Source organism: Oryzias latipes, chromosome 20 (assembly GCF_053564925.1).
Source record: "Oryzias latipes strain Hd-rR chromosome 20, Olatipes_Hd-rR_3.1".
Classification (NCBI taxonomy): Eukaryota; Metazoa; Chordata; class Actinopteri; order Beloniformes; family Adrianichthyidae; genus Oryzias; species Oryzias latipes.
The window spans coordinates 4,194,358-4,215,331 of NC_136256.1; the positions used below are offsets into that span (position 1 = coordinate 4,194,358).

Genomic DNA, 20,974 nt, shown 5'->3' on the forward strand with positions numbered 1-20,974 from the left:
CCACATCACATGGTTTCAGCCCTGAATGATTCAACACACCGGTCTGACATCGTCACCATTTCCTGCAGCTCTGCAGAGGACGCTGACGGACAGAATCCCTCTTCCACAGCGGTGAGTGAGCGTCACACCTGTATGCCAGGTGGGCACCTTTGAACTGCTTAGATGGATGTTTTTTATCAGCATACGTGGGCCATAACCCATCCAGGCTCTTCACTGTCTCAAATCCAGCCGGCTGGTGTTGGTCAGGAGTAGATTTAAGGAGGAATTCTTGAAAACTGTCAGTGGAGGGGTGGGACAGCGGGTTAACCACTGCAGGAGTTGTCTGTAGATGTTTCTGCTTCCAACCTCACAGCTCTCCATTGTGAAAGTTGATTCCTGGTCGTCATTAATGTTTCAGAGAGGGAGTCGTGTTCTGGTGAGTGAGGAGGACAGCACCTTTATAGAGGAGCAACCCAAAAGACCTGGGGAGGGGGGCAGATGGGTTCTGGAGGCAGAAAGTTACAGACAGAGCTCACAGTTGTGCCCTGACGCACTTTCATTTGGATTAGGGCAGGGGTGTCAAACATATGGCCCGCGGGCCGTATCAGGCCCGCTAGATGGTTTAGTCCGGCCCACACATGAAGAGTAAAAATCATAAGGATGTTTAAAAAAGACAGCACGTTTCTAGTCCATTCCTGTGGCGAGTTATGATTTTTTAAAGAAATAACCGAAATGCGCAATTCCGCCACTAGGGAGAGCAAAGGAAAAGCAAAACAGATGAAACAGCAAATATCTGCACGTGCCAAAAGGGAAACCTAACAGCTCTGTGTCTGGGTAAGATGTAGTTGGGTTCCTCGTGAGCCTCACCACTGTTACATTGCTATAACAATGATCAGTAGTGACACAATAATGAACAAAATGTTGTCAGAATGATAAAATAAGGTTGAAGTGGAGTGCTGAGCTTTCCAGGAAAAAATGGAAAGAGTTTTATTTGTTCATGTAGCTGAATGCAAAACCTGTGTGATTGGTATGTCATCAACAGGTCGCAGTGCTCAAAGAATATAGCATTCAGCACCACTGAGACTCACCATAAAGAAAAGTTTCACCCTTTGCAGCTAAGAAAAGAGAAGATTTATCAACTATTAGCTGGACTGACAAAATAACCGTCTGCATTTACTGCAGCCGTGACGTCAGTGATGGAGCAGTGACAGATCCCTGATTGCAGACAAGTTGGAGCAAACATCCAAACCATTTTCTGATGGTGAACTTATGAAAAAAGGCTGAAGGCTGCAGAAGTCTTGTTCCCAAAAAGCAGTCGACCTTTGCCAGCATGAGTCTATCAAGGATTACAATTACAGATCCAACATCTCTGAGGAGACTTGGGTGCCAAATGAAGGAATCCAGTCATTTATTGCATTTTCAGTCACTATTGATGAAAGCACCAACATCACAGAATATGTACAGCTGTGTATATTTATTAGAGGTGTTGAACAGACAGGTCAGGAAGAAGGCAGGTGTTATAACAAAATTCAGGCAGCAAACAAGAAAAAGACTCTTGGACATTTCATTGTGTTTTGCTCACTTGAATGACAGTAAATATGTTTTTGCACAGGTTCTGAATCCTGATATTGATGGCAGGGTGAAGTTTCAGGGGAGAAAGAAGGTTAGCATAAATTCTTATGTTCAATGTTTGCAAGTTTAACTTAGTTCAATTTTTCATTGATTTGCACATTTACATTCCAGGTAGGGTGTTTCATTTTTTTCCGCAGCCCCTCTTGAGTTTATTATTGCGATTTCTTCAGAGTCCGATGTAAAATATTCAGCCTGTGAAAAATTGAGTAGAACTTTTTTTAAGTGAAATTAATTTTATTTAAGATATATTGGCCTCTGTGAATGAATGTGTAAAAATAAATGATTAGGCTACCACGTTGGTTGAGGCATTCTTACCAATTGAGTAGATTAACAAAAACAAAGCTGCTTTATTTTGCTATAATGTTACTAGTCCGGCCCACTTGAGATCAGACGGGTTGAATGTGGCCCCCGAGGCAAAATGAGTTTGACACCCCAGGATTAGGGTTTTCCTGCCTCACATTTTTAACATGCTTTTAACCAGTTTTTGAGCAATCTGATTACTCTCTTTGATCAGTATGACATGAGCTCAAACATCTGCTAAATAAATATGGGAATAATGCAGAGCTTTATAATCACAGTCCATTTTCAGTACATGTGGGTCAGTAAATTGTTTTTTTCATAAACACAGGACATCAAAAACTTCTTCTTAGGCAAACGTTTACGTTCAGAAAAATATTTGGTAACCTTTTAAAGACTCACTCTAATGAAAATTGTGTTTTTGGTGTTTTTATCAAGTTTTGTTAGAATTTTCTCATGATGGAAGACACATATAAAGAAAATCAAGATTTAAATTGCATTTCTGAGTGTTTCTTTATTTAACTTGTGGGGAATCAGGAGCAGAGGAAAATAATGTCGTTTGAAAAAGCCTGTGGCAGAGATGTGTTTGCTACAATCAGCGGGCCACAGTCTTCCTGCTCTGCTCCATTCTGATCATCCACTGTCAGACAAATAGATCCATGAACGTCTTTGTTTTTCTCGTCTGTGCTCGAATCTGGATCAGAACTGGACGTGTCAATCTTGTTCACCATATCTGTTACACCGTTAATGTTAGGTTGGGAGTGTGAGGGAACAAATGTTCAACTTTGCCACAGTTTTCATCCAAAACAGTGGAGCCCAGTTAAAGTTAGTGAACCTTTCCCCATGGAACCATCTTTAAAATACCAGGGAAATCCGAGCTAAAAATGTCTAATCCTAAAATGCTGCCTACTAAAATATCCAACAAAGCAGCTCAGTTTTGCCTCTGCTGTTGGTTCTTCTGGTTCCTGCAGGATGAAAAGGCTCGAGATGAGAGATATCCTCAGTTGCATATTTTTTGTCCACTTTAGTTCCTCTGGGTTAAAAGCCAATGTAGCACCTCCTAGGAAGAGTTTCCAGGATGTCCAATGTACTTCAGCTGCCTTATCCCAATGTGAAGGAGAGAAGGCTCCACTTGGAGCCTGTTCTCGATAACAAAGCTCCTAATCTTTTTTAATTGGGGGGCTTCAAGGCGGGGCCTTTCCCCTTTCACTCTGCCTCCCTTCCCACAGCAGTCTGGTGCAGAGGCTGCTTAGCTGCAGATGCTGCAGTAAAAACCACAGGGTCAGACCTTATCCTCACAGCAGCAGATTCATATCTGATGACAAACTGCTTGGGTAAAAGTTTAATGTCGCGGTTCTGTGCAGCAAACTGAACCAAGCTATTTAAGCAGAGCCTGATTTTAAGGCGTCTAACTGAGTCCTCCTCTGTTTGCTTAAATAAGAACTGCGCAAAAACAAAATGCTGTCACATTTCACAGACAAATATTTTATACTTTTAAACCAAACTAAGGACAAAAAAATGGTTTGAAGGATGGCATGACATTGAGTTATGAATGAGCAACATATGATTGTAAAAAATCTGTAAGAGTATAAGTAATCTCTGAACTGCTCTGGCTTGTAAACAAAAGTCTGAACACCCAAACCACTTCATTTATCCTGTGAAATGAAGGAATACGAGGGAATTGGGATTCAACATCATTGTTAAACACATGTTTTCCCTTGAGTCTATCCATTTTACTGTCTCCTTCCTGTTTTAAGGTGTTGCTGGAGCCTATTTCAGCTACTGAGGGATGAAGGCGGAACAACCACACACACTAACAATCACACTTAAGATACCATTTAGAATCACCAATGAACCTTTTCCTGCAGAGAAGAGACTCACACCAACAAGTCAGTGATCCGAAGGAGGCTCAGAATAAATAAAATAAATAAACAAGAAAACAGCAAAAAAACACAAATAGTAACAAAATTAACCGTAAAACACGCGACAGGCTGGCAACCTTGGCTTAGTCTACTCTGCCTTCGCCCCAACAGTTTCCAGGTTAGGCTCTAGCTCAGGGCTGCTCATTCCTGGTCCTCGAGCGCTACCACCCTGACTGTTTTCCAGATCTCCAAGTCCTGTTAGCTGCTGATGAGCTCAATCAGATGTCTCCACATTCTGATTGAATGAACACACCTGGTCCAGGTAATCAGCAGCAAGCAGTGCAGGGAGAGCTGGAAAACAGTCAGGGTGGTAGATCTCCAGGACCAGGAATGAGCAGCCCCGCTCTAGCTGGATAGCCCCTCCATGCTGCCCCGCACCTGTAGGTGAAAATCCTAAAATAAAAAATAAACTTAATAAAAGAAAATCGCTGCAAATTATTCGGCAAGACTTAAAGTGATTGACATTACAAATCACTAAATGAGGCTTTATAATGGATTCATAGAGACTGTCAGTGACAGGTCTTCTTTATACTCCTAATGATCTGAATTAAATTAGGTATAAACAGACAAACATGCTTTAAGCTTCTGTGGCTGAGAAGACTGTCATATAGGGCGATGAAGGTAAAAAGAATAGATCCACCTTGTATACTGTAAAGTTGTGGTTCAATCTCTAATAGCAGCCTTTCTCTACAGAGTGTCTCTGAAAGCAGACTGAAGGCTACTCGAGAGAATGAGAAGAATTAAAGAAGAAAACCAGAGGATCTGAAAAGACGTTTGACAACAAGCCACTGACCGGAGGAAGTCATGGCATCGTGGCTGAGCCGTTTGTCGATGGGCGACGCCTGGTACAACATGTACTCCCGCCTACTGCGGACTAAGCCAGTGGGCTCCATGGGTCAAGGCTCAGATGACATCACCGAGCTGGCAGAGGGGTCGGCTGTTGGACTGGCGAAGGTCCTCACCACTGTGGACCTGGTGTCACTTGGAGTGGGAAGCTGTGTTGGAACGGGGATGTACGTGGTTGCTGGACTTGTTGCCAAGGCAATGGCTGGACCGGGGGTCATCCTCTCCTTCATCATTGCAGCAGTGGCATCCATACTATCAGGTAGAAGGCTCAGGTGACCAGATGTGGAAGGGCTCTCAAAACTCCTGAGAGTGTCGTAGTTTGATGTGCATCTAAAGTTACAAGTCTGTTGAGCTTCACAGAAATGGGCTTGTTTTTGAAAACTCTTTGGGATTCCAAAGGGTGTTGACAACCTGGATAATAAGGCATCATGATGCTCTGCCCTGAAACCATGAAATCTGCATTCACTGGATGCTGTTTTTTTTTTAATGTACTGCCAAAATCCACCACCAAAAGAAGAAATGTCAAGAAATATTCTTAATAGATTTCTATTTAAGAAGATAGTGCTGATGGATGAGAAAAAACAATTGAACTCAAAGAAACTGTAAAGCTTAAGCTTCATAATTCTGGCTTGCATTATATGGTTGGATGGATGGATAGATTACTATCCAGGGGACAGCCTGCTTTGGCCCAGGGTAGGTTCCGGTGGCCCTGGTGCAGGACAGAGCGGGTAAAAAAAATGGACGGACTGACTTACCTTTTTTTGTCCACTAATTGGTTTGTCAGGAGTACCAATCCCAGGCTTGAAAATCACAGAGTTGTTGAGACATCTAACCACACTGGCCCCAAATGTAAAAGTAAAATGTTAATTCAGGAGAACAGCATTTGATAACTGCTCTTTTCTTCCCCAATCTTGGCTCAACAGCTGGAGACATCTTTTACCTGTCATCATAGTAACTGAATTCCTGTTTTTATCCAAAATGAGACAAAAAACTCAAAGAAAATTGAATTTCCTAAACTTTTATCTGCCTCTTCACAAAATATTCAGTTGTTAGTTAATATTTCTTTCTCTCTTGAAATGTGTCAATGAAACTGCACCTGTGACCTGTTTCATGGTTTTTCCCAAACACACAACAACACATTTCTCTGTCTGAATGTGTTCTCCGCTGAGGTGTGTGCTACGCTGAGTTTGGTGTCCGGGTCCCAAAAACAACAGGCTCGGCCTACACTTACAGCTACGTGACGGTCGGGGAGTTTGTGGCGTTCTTCATTGGCTGGAATTTGATCCTGGAATACCTGATTGGCACAGCTGCCGGAGCGTCAGCCCTCAGCAACATGTTTGACTCTCTAGCCAATCACAGCATCAGTAACTACATGATAACACACCTGGGCACGCTTCGAGGGCTTGGTGAGTTCAGAACAGTCAGATTGGAGCAAAATTTAAAAAGGGCAATTTCACCGTGGATGCACACTGACTCGCCCATGTTTGCCATTTCAACAGTTCATGGTCCTTATTTCTGTGTTTTATTTAAATCCCGCCTCTATGATTGTCCAGGTAAAGGTGAAGACACGTATCCTGACCTTCTTGCTCTCTTCATCGCCCTGCTGGTCACAGTGATCATCGCTCTGGGAGTCAAGAACTCTGTGGGCTTCAATAACATCTTGAATGTGGTAAACATGGTGGTTTGGGTTTTCATGATCATCGCTGGACTCTTCTTCATCACAGTCAGCAACTGGGAGGGTGGCAAGTTCCTGCCATATGGCTGGTCGGGGGTGAGATGCTGCAGCTCTGTTCAGTTTAGGTCTTGAAGTCACCTCCTCTTGGAGGATTTTGATCCTGTTAAACATAGTGATTTTTCCTTGTAAGCCAGTGCTTGTTTAAAATCTGTTTAGCTGAGGTGAAAACACTAAATCTTAGCGGAAACCATCACTTTCTTACTCTGCTAGTTGACCAAGCTAAGCTCACTCTTTACTTAGGCTCTGCTGTTGGTTTTATGCGTTTGCTTCTACTTTTTTCTTTTGCCACAAAGCCTAATTTTGTATCAGATCTTCTCATTTAAAGTTTTGATGTCAGTTTTTCTTTTTATAGCATTTTTGTGCACCCAAAGTCCTGAGATAAACCTTCAAAAATCAACGTTTCTTTTCATGCACTGTTGGATCTCCTGTGTTTTTTTTCTGCTCAGGTGATGCAAGGCGCAGCAACTTGTTTCTATGCTTTCATTGGTTTTGACATCATAGCGACGACAGGAGAGGAGGCAAAAGACCCCAACACTTCGATCCCTTATGCCATCACCGTCTCACTGGTCGCCTGCCTCACTGCCTATGTGTCGGTCAGTACAAAATCCTTTAAATGTTGAATGTCGAACCCATGCCAAACAGAGACCGACAAAACCTGCAATCATGTCTGAAAGCGTACCTTCACATAAGCTGAGGAAACTTATTAGCTGTATATTCCATATACCCTTTGTTGACAATGACAGCAATCAAATGTTTTCTGTAAGTCTTCTCAAGGTTTTCACAAACTGTTGCTGGTATTTTGGCCCATTCTTCATGCAGATCTCCTCTAGAGCAGTGATGTTTTAGGGCTGTCGCTGGGCAGCACGGACTTCAAACTCCCTCCGAAGATTGTTTTATGGGGTTGAGATCTGGAGACTGGCTAGGACACTCCAGGACGTTGAAATGCTTCTTACGAAGCCGATCCTTCGTTTACCGGACCGTGTGTTTGGGATCGTTGTCATAGTGAAAGACCCAGCCATTTCATCTTCAATGCTGATGGAAGACGGTTTTCTCTCAAAATCTGACCATACATGGCTCCATTCATTCTTTTCTTTACACCGAACAGTTGTCCTGGTCTCTTTGCTAAAAAATAGCCCCAAAGCATTATGTTTCCACCCCCATGCTTTCCATGGGTATGGTGTTCTTTGGATGCAACTCAGCATTCTTTCTCCTCCAAACATGAGGAGTAGAGTTCTTACCAAAAAGTTCTATTTTGGTTTAATCTGACCACATGTACTGGCCTTAGCAGGGGGACACGTCTGGCCTTGTAGGCTTTGAGTCCCTGGTGGCGTAGTGTGTTACTGATGGTAGCCTTTGTTGCTTTGGTCTCTGCTCTCTGCAGATCATTCACCCGTGTGGTTCTGGGATTTTTGGTCACCATTCTTGTAATAATTTTGACCCCACGGGGTGAGATCTTGCGGGGAGCCCCAGATGGATGGAGATTATCGGTGGTCTTGTATGTCTTCCATTTCCTAATAATTACTCCCACTTTTGATTTCTTCACACCAAGCTGTTTACCTTTCGCAGATATCTTCCCAGCCTGGTGCAGATCAACAGTTTGGTTTCTGGTGTCCTTAGACAGCTCTTTGGTCTTGGTCATGTTGGAGTTTGGAGTGTGACTGTTTGAGGTTGTGGACAGGTGTCTTTCCTATAGATAACGAGTTCAAACAGGTGCCATTGATACAAGTAACGAGTGGAGGACAAAGGATCCTCTTAAAGAAGAAGTTGCAGGTCTGTGAGAGCGAGAAATCTTGCTTGTTTGCAGATAACCAAATATTTATTTTTCACCATAATTTGTAAATAAATTCTTTAAAAATCAGAAAATGTGATTTTCTTTGGATTTTGTCTCTCATAGTTGAGGTACCTATTGTGAAATATGAGGCCTCTCTCATCTTTTTAAGTGGGAGAACTTGCACAATTGGTGGCGGACAAAATACTTTTTTGCCCCACTGTATATTTACCAGCACATACTGAAGTTCTCCATTGACGTCTTTGTAGGGGGGAGATGTGCAGTGAAGATCGAAGTGGAAGGCTCATATCGACCTGCTGAGATTAAAATTCATGGGGTCCTACTATGGTTGAAGAGATGACTCGTCTAACATAAGTGCCAATATCAACCCACCAGGGGTTCAGATGATTGTATAGGATGCATTCTCCACTGTACCAGAAATGTCAGCATGTCCCCACAAAAAGAGCTGACATATTGCTCAAACTAGCCACAGTCAGTGTGTCAACTCACCAGTTCTTAGGGACTTTTCTGATATATGTGGTTCTATTTTGAAGCAAACATGTGTAATCATCTTTGCTGGGTGAAAGTACTGCAGGGATAGAGAGTGAAGAAAGGCAGAGAGACACTGAAAATGGAGCAGTTCTTAGGGCAGAGTTTTATACAGATAACTATCAAATAATAGAAACCCTAAGAATCCATTTTTGATTGGAGCGGTTTAGTTATACCACTGGACATGGGTGGTGGTTCCCCTTTTCAAGAGGGGGGACTGGAGGGTGTGTTACAACTACAGAGAAATCACACTCCTCACATCCCTGTGAAAGTCTATGCTAGAGAGGGGAGTCCGTCCGATAGTCAAACCTCAGGTCGAACCTCAGATGCAGGAACAACAGTGAACAGGAACAACCAGCTTTACACCCTCTTTGGGGTGCTGCAGGGTTGTGGGAGATTGCTCATACAGTCCATGTATATTTTATGTGGATTTACAAATCGGCATTCGACCATATCCCCCGTAGTGTGCTGTTGAGGCTAATGGGAATATGGGCCCCAGGGAGTCTTATTAAAGGACTGTTTGGTCTCTGTATGACCACAGCAGGAGCTTGGTTCATATAGCTGGCAGTAAGTTGGACCTGTTCTCGGTGCATGTTGGACTCCAGCAGGGCTCCCCTTTATCACCGGTTCTATTCATAGTCTTTATGGACAGAATTTCTAGGTACTGCCATGGACCGGAGGGAGTCTGGTTTGGGGACCACAGGATTTCCTGTCTGCTCTTTGCAGAGGATGTTGTCCTGTTGGCTTCAGGACCTTCAGCATGCATTGGAGCGGTTTCCGACTGAGTGGGAAGCGACTGGGATAAGGGTCAGCACCGCTAAATCTGAGGCCATGGTTCTTGACCAAAGAAAGGTAGTTGGCCCTCTCTAGGTGGGTAGGGTACTCTTGTCCCTGGTTGAGAAGTTTGAAAATCTTGGGGTTTTGTTCACAGGTGAGGGAAGATCAGAGCATTGACAGTTTTTCTGAGCAGCGTCAATAGTTATGTGGTATCAGTCTGTTGTGGTGAATAGAGAGCTAAGCCAGAAAGCAAAGCTCTCAATTTACCGGTCGATCTTTGTTCCAGTACTCAGGAGCTCTGGGTCATGACCAAAAGAATGAGGTCCTGAAAACAAGTGGCTGAAATGGGCTTAGTCACGCTGAAGAGACTAAGCCCAAGAGGAGCTGGAGGACATGGCCGGGAAGAAGGAAATCTGGGCATCTTTGCCTTAAACTGCTGCCCCTGGGACCCAGTCCTGGATTAGCAGAAGAAGACAGATGGTTGGACAGTGCAGTGAGCATCCTGTGAAGGATGCAACACTATTCTGTTCTCATTCATCTTCTAATCCATTTGTTCTCTTTTGGGGTCATGGGGCTGCCAGAGCCTATCCCAGCAACTTGCAGGCAAAGGCAGGGGAGACCCTGGACAGGTCGCCAGTCTTTCGCTGGGCCATAATCACACACCCATGCACACACACAGGTCCCCCATTGATGTTGTGTTTCAGGTCCTCCAGCTGGGACTTGAACCAGAGGCCTTCTTGCTGTGAGGCAAGAGCGCTAACCACTGCTCCACCAATTGCAGCAGGTGTCACCTTCTCCTCTTAACCCTGCTGCATGTGGGGTCCTTTCCAGTGTCTGATGAGCCACTGTTGATCTGACCCCTTGCTCTTGATGACCTTCAGGAGGACCCAGGTGTCCTCAGCTTTTCTTTCCTGTTGTGTCTCGTCTGTTGCCTGTGCTGCTCTCTGTGAGGAAAAAGCTGAGACAAACCATCTCAGTTGATCAGAGTGCAGGTTAGAGGTTAGCCTAAATCTAAAGTCAAACCATTCCTTTTATATGTAAAGCAGCCTCCACCTATCTGAACTGAACTGTGCAGGAAGGCCTGATCTTTCTCTACCACTTGGGTCTGATAAAAAGTAAAACAACTTCAAACTAGTCCACTGCAATCTCCCCAAAGGAGTTCAAACATGTTTTTTGGACTTTAAAAGTTTTCGTTATTAGTTTTGTCTCGTGTCTTTTGGGAATGAGTGGCTGTGCCTCGACATGATTACCTGCATAAATAACAGTTTATTTTACTAACTAGTAGGAAAAACTGCATTTAAAATGAATAAAGAAAACTCATCTTTAAATGTTGAGCCAGTATTTATAGAGCTTAAATCCTCAAGAAAGAAAATCTAACTTTTTCAAAACCCCACTCAAGTTTTATTACGTCATGATGAAAAGTTAAGACGTGGCTGAGATGTTCTAAGAAACTAATTAATTTGAAAAGGGAAAACATTTTAGTCCCACAAATTATACTCAAGTAGCTGAATGCTTATGAACAAGAATAAGATCCCATCAGATTAATCACACAAACAATTCTCTGTGTTGACCCCTCAGGTCAGCATCATTCTGACTCTCATGGTTCCCTACAACCTGATTGATGGCTCCGCCCCCCTAATGGAGATGTTTGCCGTGCACGGCTTTATATGGGGGAAGTATGTGGTGGCTCTTGGCTCCATTGCCGGACTCACAGTGTCTCTTCTGGGCTCTTTGTTTCCGATGCCAAGAGTGATCTACGCCATGGCGAGGGATGGTCTCCTGTTCAGGTAAGACAGCATGAAGACATGAGCAGGCAGCCATGAGGACAGATCCAGCTAAGGTGTATGTTTCTTCTATAAAGGTTTCTATCACACGTGTGGGCACTCACACACACTCCTGTTGTTGCGTGTGTGGTATCTGGAACCTTGGCTGCCATCCTTGCCCTCCTGGTGAGCCTCAGGGACCTGATCGAAATGATGTCCATCGGCACTCTGTTGGCATACACTCTGGTGAGCGTATGTGTGCTGTTGCTGCGCTACCAGCCTGACGAGCAAACCGACACCCACCAGTTTAGGGTGGAAGAGGATGAAGGTCCAGTACCCACCAAAGATGATCTAATTGAAGGTTCTGATCATGATGAGACATCAACATATCATGCTGGTGGCACAGAAGGAGATGCAGACGACGCTGATTTCCACACTGGACGAGCTTCTCTCCTGAAAAGGCTTCTCGGGGGTCACTATTATACCATACGGGTCCGTTTGGGAATGCCTGATTCGTCAGCTCGACCCACCCCAGCCACTGGACGCATAGTGACCAGATGCACCCTCCTCTTCTTCATCACGTCTTTTTTTCTTTGGTCTACTGTCATCTATGGAGTTGAGCAGGGGTCAGGGGTGGGAGCTGTGTTTTCAGGTCTGATGGCCACCCTGATGGCAGCCTCCTTGGTGAAACTCATGGTTCTGATCTTACAGCAACCAGAAAGTACCAGAAGACTGCCGTACATGGCGCCATGTGTGCCATTTGTGCCTGGTGCTGCCATTTTGGTCAACAGCTACTTAATGCTGAAACTCTCTCCCCTTACCTGGGCCAGGTTCACCATCTGGTGCATCATAGGTGAGTTTATTCATATGCATTAATTATGTTTCTTCAATTTAAGGAACCAGAGGCTTCTAAAAGTTAACCTTGAGGTGCAGCTTTGATGATGTTTCATTTGTACCGCCCACCATAAAAGTAAGACCACCACAAATTTGACATGAGAAACTGTAGTCCAGAGTCTCAAAGTCTTGAACTTAAAAAAGCTCCACGTGTTGTCTAAAACTTCTAACATCTCTAGTCAATGTGGCCCGTGTTCAAATTTCCACCAGCCACTGTAAACCTCCCACTACTTAACCTTCAGAAACAAGAAGAAAAACAGATTAATATTTTATGTGATCAATACCACAGTGGATTCTATCAGCAAAAAATGTCGATCACAAGATGCGCCAAGCTCCAATCTGTGTGTTCATTTGTTGGACAGGACAAAAAAATACAGTGGTTTGTACTTTTTAATAACCCTTGTGCTATCTTAAACGACTCCACCCTTACATTGACGTGTTTTTCCTACCATGATAAAGGTGGATAACGGTGGAAAGATTTCATGTAATTCATGGACACCAGTGAAGATCACAAATCATTGAAGAAAAAAGGTTCAGAGCACTGTCTAGTGCAGGGGTCTCAAACTCGTGGCCCGCGGGCTATTTGCGGCCCCCAAGATGAAATTTTGCGGCCCCCGCCTTGATATGAAAGTTTATTGTTAATGCGGCCCGCCAGTCTGTATGAATGACACCTTTTCATTGTCGCGCGCGGAGATGACCAACCAATCACAGTGGGGTATATGACTCTTGGGGGCGTGACATTGACCGAGCTTGAAAGCAGGGGAACATTTAAGGCAGGAAATTTGACAGCCCCCCTCTCCGAACTACATTAAGGAGTTCCTTACTTTCCTTTTTAGAACGTATTTATTCGCTCGTAATTTTCTAAAATTAAAATTAAAAAGACTGAAGGAGAACAGGAAGTTGGAGTTGTCCTTAACATTCAATTTAGTTTTAATCTGCCTCTCCCCCTTAGTAATATCTGTGTTATCATATATTTTATATTTGTTTTAATGTTTAGTAATGTATGTAGCCTTTTTTTAATCAATATGTATTTTAAATTGATCACTCAACTACAAAAACCGTCAGGACACATTTCCAACAATGCATTGTTTTGTAGTCTATAGGCGGCTTGCAGTCAGCACAGTATTACATTTCCAGCTGCGTTCGCTCAGGTTGACGCCTTGCTGCTCCCGGCCCTTTCTGGTGATATTTTTGTGATGATTGACAGGTGATGTTGGAGCAAAAACATACGTCACACACCAGGTGATCAGCGCAGCGTTTTGTCCACCTGGGTGATCTCAAACACACTTATTGTGCATCTTGGCTGCACCTAGTTTTTGGTGTCGCCAAGATGAATTTCCATCCGTTTTTTATAAAAATATAGGAGTGGCTGACCGGCTGCTCTACAATAACTTGTGACCGGGGTTTGAATGTGCAAAAAGTCATAAGAAAGAAAATCCAAAAATGGTTTCTGAATTTTGTTTCTCCTTTACTGATTTGTGTTTTAAAAAGTAAACTTAAAAAAAACATTCAACACAGACTCAAAATTGGGAGCACATCCTCTCTGACATCTCCACCTTAAATGTCAATAAGTCCAAGTACAGTCCAGATTTACTGACAATCATCTTCAACCACACTGAGGGTCTCAGCTGATTGGGAGGAAGTGCTGCCAAGTGTCCATCAGTTAGAAGTAGATAAGAGAAGCCGTGTTCAGGAGAACCATTGATGGATTTACAGAACTGTAGAATTGGAGTCTTCTTTAGAGTTTAATAGTTATAATTCAACAGTTTAACTTAACTGTGTTAATAAGGATGTTTAAATAAGATAACAGTAGATGTAGAAGACTAAATAAACAGAAATGTATTAATGATTTATTTACTTATTGATTTTTTTATTTACGTATTTTATTTGAATGAGAGTTTTATAAGTACATTTTGTACAGAAAACAGTTAATAATAGAGTATAGTAATAGTATAGTATATGTTCCATACACATTTATTGGCTCTCAGACACTCACAAGTTGTGTATGTGTGTGTGTGTGCGTTGAAGTTGCGGCCCCACCTGAGCTAGACCCTGCCTTCAGTGGCCCCCAGGTAAATTGAGTTTGAGACCCCTGGTCTAGTGGGTCTAGATGACCCAACTCCCAATGGTAAAGTGGCTAGGATAGCACAAGGGTTACGATAAATATTTCCCCGTTTGCATGATCACATTTACAAGTTTACAGTGAACATTTCATTGTGAATAATACCAGTGTGCAACATTTCATATAAACCCAGATTTAAGATGTGTTCAGTGAACCAGAGTTCATCTTCCCCGATAATCAGAACAAATTTTCAGAATGCACCCAAGCGGACCCTGATCCAGGACCAGGAACCACTCCTGGACCCATCTTTCGTGGTGTTCTCGGGTTGGTTTCCAGTTGGACTGAGCTTTGGTTTTCTCTGAGATTCCTCAGTTTGAATAGGTGCCATGCTCGGGGCAGAACAACTGAACCACACGGCCACCATAGCCGGGCATTATGGGATGTAAACAGAGTAATGGAGCAACAAAGAGACACAGCAACTCATTGAAATAGGATCGGATGAATGCAGGCTCATTAAAACAACTTTTAACGTGATTCACATTGCTTCTCACTGTTTTTTCCACAATCCATATGTCAGGATCACTTAGCAGCGTACCTTCTGAGCCATCGTCTCTTCAGGAACCACCTTGCAGACAGCCTCCACGGTACACCAATAAGGAAAAACTTTTGAACGTGACATTGATGCAGACGTCCAAAATTGGACAGCGAAATATAAAGTTTGACTCAGTGACCCTCCTGACGAGGATTACAAAGCGTAGGACTTCCATGATTTTTGCCCTGTCATTGCTTTGCTCTGCCCTCGTAATTCCTGGCCAATGACTGAAGAGATCTTTAGTCACATGGTTTTGGTTAGAAGCTTTGTTTTGAATCAGAAATGTCTGGTAGATGGCAGTCTGAATACAGACCAAACACAAGGTTCAGGACTCAAATCAAGTAGACTCTGACCAGACCAATGAACTTTTCTAGTATGAATACACCTTTAATGTTGACGAAAAGGTTTTTTCAAGACAGATGGTTTCTTTATTTTAATTATGATCTTCAAATGAAATTCACAGTAATTAGGGTAAAAATGTGTTTAGATTTCAGTTTGATGCATGCATGCATATATGTATGCAAATGTATGCATGCACATGTATGCAAATATGGCTTTAAATTTACCATAAAGGTTTAAAGGATGCAGACTGAATGGATGGCCCTCATCAAATCTGGGCCTCTGCAGAAAGTTTGGACACCCCAGGGAGTCCCCAAAGCATTGGGCTCTTCATTTCTTGTTTTCTAGCTAAATCTGTCCCAGCTTATGCCTGAATAAGATGTGTTTAGCTATTCAGGTTCTGGCCTGAAGCCTCTGAAGGTCAAAGGTCAAGTCAATCTTTTTGTAGGTTTTGATTGTGTGTGATGAAAGCTGATTGTTAATCAGTGGTGAGTTTACCAGGTGTGTATCCAGAGCTGCTTGGCTTAAGTTTCCTTTCATGATGCATTCGCCCCTCTCAGTCAGAGCTTCGTCTCAGAGTCCTCATCTGTTCCCAGGTCTGTTGATCTATGGGTGTTATGGAGTGTGGCACAGCACTCTGGAGCTGAACGCCCGGGAGCAGCAGGCCCATGCCAGCTCCTACCAGCGCTACGATGACCACTTGGACGACACTTTCTCCCCCGATGACAGCTTTTGCCCCCAGGAGCAGGACGAGAAACCATACCAGGGCTGGTCTGCCCCAGAGGAAAGGGGACACCACTACCAGCAGCACAACAAGATGGAGGAAGAGGATGTAGATCCACAGCAGAGCCACTGGGAGGAAGATGATGAACGCCACGGGTACCAGTCTGGGGCAGGAGGCCCACATCCAAGCAACAGCAAGAGCTCCAAAGGACGCACCAATTTGGGGTTTGATGACGACGATGACTGAGCTTTTGTTCTTTTGGAAATATAAAAACAAGCTTTTATAAAGTTGTCTTAAACTTTAAGGACATTTCTGAATGATGGCTGGTGAATGCAAGCCTTAATCTCCTCTTTGTGAAAGCATCAGATAGACATAAGGAGGACGTGATGCTGACAGCAGCTGCAGAAACCTTCAGATCCTTTCTTGTCTTGGATAAACCTCTGTAAACTCCTCAAAAGTCCAGTTACAACCATTCTAACGCTTCTATTCCTACTTGTATTGAAGTGTCACTGTAAGCTACAGGCTAACCTTCCGGTTAACGTCATTGATCTGGCTTCATTTTCCTAAAAGGGATTTTTAACCAGGACTGCGCAGTGGTGGAGTGGTGAGCACTCCCACCTGGTCCTGGGTTCTTTCTGTGTGGAGTTTGTGTGTTCTCCTCGTGCATGTGTGGTTTTTCTCGGGGCACTCTGGCTTCCTCCCACAGTCCAAAAACCTTCTTCAGAGGTTGATTAGTGACTCTAGATTATCCATTAGGTCTGTGGGTGTGTGGCCCTGCAACAGACTGGCGACCTGTCCAGGGTAAACCCAACAGTAGCTGGGTTGGCTCCAGTGGCCCCTCGATCCTGAAAGGGATCCAGCGGGTTTGGTTGATGGATGGAGATGGATTTTCAACCATTAGAGGAGGACCAACCCCCATTCAGGCGCAGTTTCATTGCAGCTCCTCTGGAGGACAGTCAACAGGGACAAAAATCTTCTATTTGTGTTTAGACAGATGCACAAACATCACATCTCACAAATGTCAGACCATTTTAGGAGTGAGTCCCATCCTCAGATGTTCTTTTGGCCTTTAATATTTCCTCCAATCAGAACTTTCCTTTACTTCTTTGGGTTTATGGAAACAGGCCTAGTACTAATGAGTCCTCAGACATGACGACTCGTTGGTACTTTTGGTTAATCCAGTGCAGCTGCAGACTGCCCGGACTCCTGTTTTCATGGTGTTTGTGGATGGATGCGGTCAGTTGATTCTTTGTGTGAAAGGTGAGCTGAAACCGTTTCTGAGAAGGTAGAACATAACAGGCTGAACTTCACAGTTCCAACTGTTACCTCACATGTTCTGTTGTTTTCTAATGCTTTCTGTGCTGAATGTTGATCCAATAACACTGTTGTTTGAATTTAAGTTTGGTCCTTTTCATCTATCTGATACTGTCTTTTCTATACTCGAAGCACAGATCTCCAATTTATCAAAAATACATTCTAAAATTCAAATCTCCACGTTTGAAGCAGCTTTTTGCTCTAAAAAGAGAGGTTGTTAGCAATAAAAATAGACCTCTGATGATTTATTGAATAGACTCTAATGATTAAGGGTTGAAGTCTACCTCTGGCTGCATCTCTTTTTCACTGAATAAAGTGACTCAGATTTGGAACACCCCTCACTTTTGCACATTGCTGTCACTTTTCTCTGCTTTTTGGAACTGCTGTGACAATTGAATTTCCCCAATGTGGGATCAATAAAGAATATCTTATCTTATCTTAGTGGCTGTTTTGTGAATGTGTGTACATGAATGCATTGTGGTTCTTGGGTGTATTGTTAGTTTGAATTTCAAGTGAGAAATTCATCCTGGGACTCTTTTTGTGTAGAAAAAAGGTTTTATGAAAACATTTTGGCAATTGAAGAACAAAAAAGTGACACAATTTATACTGATATGAGTGCAAATATGAAAGTTAAAACATGTTAAGTTGGTTAAACATAAATCAACCCACAGTTTTATAACTGTAACAGCTTTACGACACAATGGAGTAGAAAAAAAAGAGTTAGAGGATTGAAGTATACTATAACGCTGATCTGGCTTAACCCTTGTGCTATCTTAGATGACCCCACCCTTACATTGACGTGTTCTCCCTACCATGACAAAGGTGGATAAAAGTGGAAAGATTTCATGTAATCCATGGACAACAGTGAAGATCACAAATCATTGAAGAAAAAAGGTTCAGAGCACTGTCTAGTGGGTCTAGATGACCCAACTCCCAATGTCAAAGTGCCTAGGATAGCACAAGGGTTACAGACCCACTCCAATGAATTTAAAAACAATTTTTTTGTGTGTTTTTAACATGTTCTTGTGTAATTTTTCTGATAATGAAGGACATATAAAAAAATTAAGCTTCAAGTTCCATTTCTGAGTATTTCTTTATTTAAATCATTGTGAACCAGAAGCAGATGAATAAATGCTGTTGGAGGTGTGATGAAGTTGCTACAGTGGATGGATCCCAGTCTCCCTGCTGCGCTCCTCTGATGCGTCCACTTGCAGACAAATAGATCCATGTGTGTCTTTGTTTTCTTCGTCTGAGCTGGAATCTAGATCTAAACTGTATGACTAGATAGATCTGATATTGCTCACTATTTTGGTTGCACCACTAATGTTAGGTTGGGGTTGTGAGGAGCTGTGAAGAAGTGGGAGAGAGTGTAAACAGATGGATGACGAGAAGTGGGCGGGGTTGGAATTGCTTAACTTCACTTCCTGTTGGAGGAAAAGCTGAAAAGCTTAAGTATTTTTATTAAAGAAATGATGGTGAAAACATTTTTGATCCAAGACAACATCCCCTGCCGATGCTCTTTCTTCTTTACACATTACATTAGTGGAGTTTGAACTGGTTGCAGTACGTACATCCTACAACGTTTTTTCTTGATTCTGAATTCTAAATGAGACATTTTAAAAATTGTTGTCCAAGTTGGAATGAGTGGGGTGTTTTTTTCACATTTAAAGAGCCATCTAGTGGTGAGACACCATATTAAAAAACTGAAGAAGCCTTCTTTACACACGCTCACTCCTGGCGTGGTTGGTGGGTTGGTCTAGAGGCACGGCTGTGCCGCCCTGTCTGGAGTAGTAGAAGCTGTTATCCCTGGTCATGGTGCCCACCACAGGGATCACGAAACACAGGATCACAATGCCAGCCAGAAGACAAAGGCCACATCCAGCCCAGCCGGTGTACAGAGAGAAGCCAAAGGACATGATGTTGTGCTCCTTGTGAGCGCCGATGGGGAACCAGATGGTGGATATGGTTCCAAACACAGCTGGGTTTGAACAGAGACGGACAATAACAGAGTTATTTCTTCATTTTAGACCACAGTCTGTGTTAGTTAGTGTGTCAGGTATGTTTTTATCTGCAGAGGATGTGGACAGGAAGTACCTCATCCATTGGTTAACACTCAGACAAACCTAGTCAGAAGGGAGCTGAACATTAATACCGTGACCTCCTTCTGTCTACTCAGTCAGAAACAGCAGAGACCAGTTCTTTCAAATCTAACTCTCCTGGCCTCCTCGATTCAGTTTTTCTTTTACTTAAAGAACTTGTCTGTGTCTGTGGATTTGTTGGTGTGTGTGTGTGTGTGCGCGCGCACATCTTACCCATGATGATGAAAAGGAAACCTCCCACTTGTGCGCGGCGCTTCTTGATGGTGGGGTTGTCGTTGGGCAGGCGCATGCAGTTCATGGACACGAGCACGAGCAGCATGGCAGGCAGCCCCAGCATGCATGCGCAGATCATGAGGGCGCGGCACGTCAGGATGTAAGCTGAGAGAGGAGAGACGTGTCATGAAGGCAGCTCACCTCTGCTGTCTGATGCTGCCTTCACTGGTAGGAATGTGTGCCCGTGCCAAAGACAAGAGCTCACTCAACAAGATGCTTCAGTGGTCAGAGTTGCTGACAGGTTTTAGAAGTTTTTCATTGGTTCAATTATGTGTTTTGACTTAAAAAGATGGAATAAAATGTTAACTGTTTTTTGATAGAAAAAGGAAATTACAGTTTAGGCAATTCAAAAAGATTTTAAACAAAGGGTTTTAGAACAGCATCAATTACATTTTCTCTAACGTTTCCATTTCTGTGCAAATTTCCATTTCACTTGACGAAAAATTACATAAAAACACGATGTCAAAAACAAAAAACACAGAAGTTACTAGGATTTGGAGATTTTAGATTCAGACTTTTTTCAAGGTGGAGCTGTACTATGTATAAATCACCACCATTTGTCACTAAAAATGATTTTTCAAAACAATTTGTGGCCTGGGGTTTTCTTTGAGATCTAGTCCACTTTTTACCTGTTTCATATAAGAAGTCAAAATGCCCAAATTGATCTTAACTAAACACATCTAATTTTCAGCAAACACTTGTTAACCTTTCCTTGGATTCTTCTATTGCAAAGAAAAAAAACCAAAATGTTACGGAACCATTTAAATGTGTTTTCTTTGGTCGTTTTTACTTTAGTCGAGTTCTGATTTATTTATTTGTTGTTGTTTTGGGTTTTTTTGGGGGGGGGGGGGTCATGATAAGACAATCCGTCTCACTCACCTGGCAGTGACAGCATCTGGCTCATAGCCATGCAGTGGTAAAGCGCCGGAGAGATGACGCACTCCGCCCACAGGCCCCGCGAGCCCATCTCGTCCATGCGCACGCACGTCGCCACCGTGTATTCGCAGGTCCTGACCCAGTCGTTTGTTGCCGTGGCGACAATGAGACCGACCCAGCCTGCGCAGCTCACGGTGCCACCAATAAACTGCCTGCAGATGTGCGCCATGATCAAACCTTTTGTGTTTTTACCCGCTCCAAAAAAAAAAAAAAAATCCAATCTGATTCTCTATCTGTGTCTTCAAAGCAGTCCAATTTCCCTTCAAAAATATCCAAAGCACAAAAGTTTAAATTAATTAAAAAAAAAATCTGATGACTGCTGAGGTCTGTGCTGTTGATGCACCTTCATCCAGGGAAAAATACCTAGAATCCCAGAGATGGTGGGGTGTGGTGAAACCCATAACTGTTGTTCTCAAGCCAATCAGAGCACATGTGAACTCCTGATATAAACCAGATACATTGAGCGCAAGGAC

At 43.1% G+C, this 20,974-nt stretch overlaps 2 protein-coding genes across 3 annotated transcripts; one reads left to right on the plus strand and one right to left on the minus strand.

Moving 5' to 3' along the window:
• Positions 1-17,629, plus strand: slc7a14b (solute carrier family 7 member 14b). 2 transcript variants are annotated; one of them, XM_078938885.1, is made up of 9 exons: positions 1-111; positions 1,592-1,642; positions 4,524-4,935; positions 5,846-6,082; positions 6,230-6,447; positions 6,858-7,004; positions 11,084-11,292; positions 11,367-12,121; positions 15,752-17,629. In XM_078938885.1, the coding sequence occupies exons 3-9, from the start codon at positions 4,635-4,637 to the stop codon at positions 16,123-16,125; spliced, it is 2,241 nt and encodes a 746-aa protein (XP_078795011.1). In that variant the 5' UTR covers positions 1-111; positions 1,592-1,642; positions 4,524-4,634; the 3' UTR covers positions 16,126-17,629. The 2 variants fall into 2 exon arrangements, with proteins under 2 accessions (XP_078795011.1, XP_078795012.1); XM_078938886.1 differs by lacking the exon at positions 1,592-1,642 and having other exon boundaries at positions 24-111.
• Positions 17,630-18,267: 638 nt separating this feature from the next.
• Positions 18,268-20,935, minus strand: cldn11b (claudin 11b). The gene is made up of 3 exons (XM_020712528.3): positions 20,445-20,935; positions 19,506-19,670; positions 18,268-19,171 (listed from the first exon to the last, which is right to left on the minus strand). The coding sequence occupies exons 1-3, from the start codon at positions 20,668-20,670 to the stop codon at positions 18,912-18,914; spliced, it is 651 nt and encodes a 216-aa protein (XP_020568187.2). The 5' UTR covers positions 20,671-20,935; the 3' UTR covers positions 18,268-18,911.
• Between the last annotated feature and the right edge of the window lie 39 nt (positions 20,936-20,974).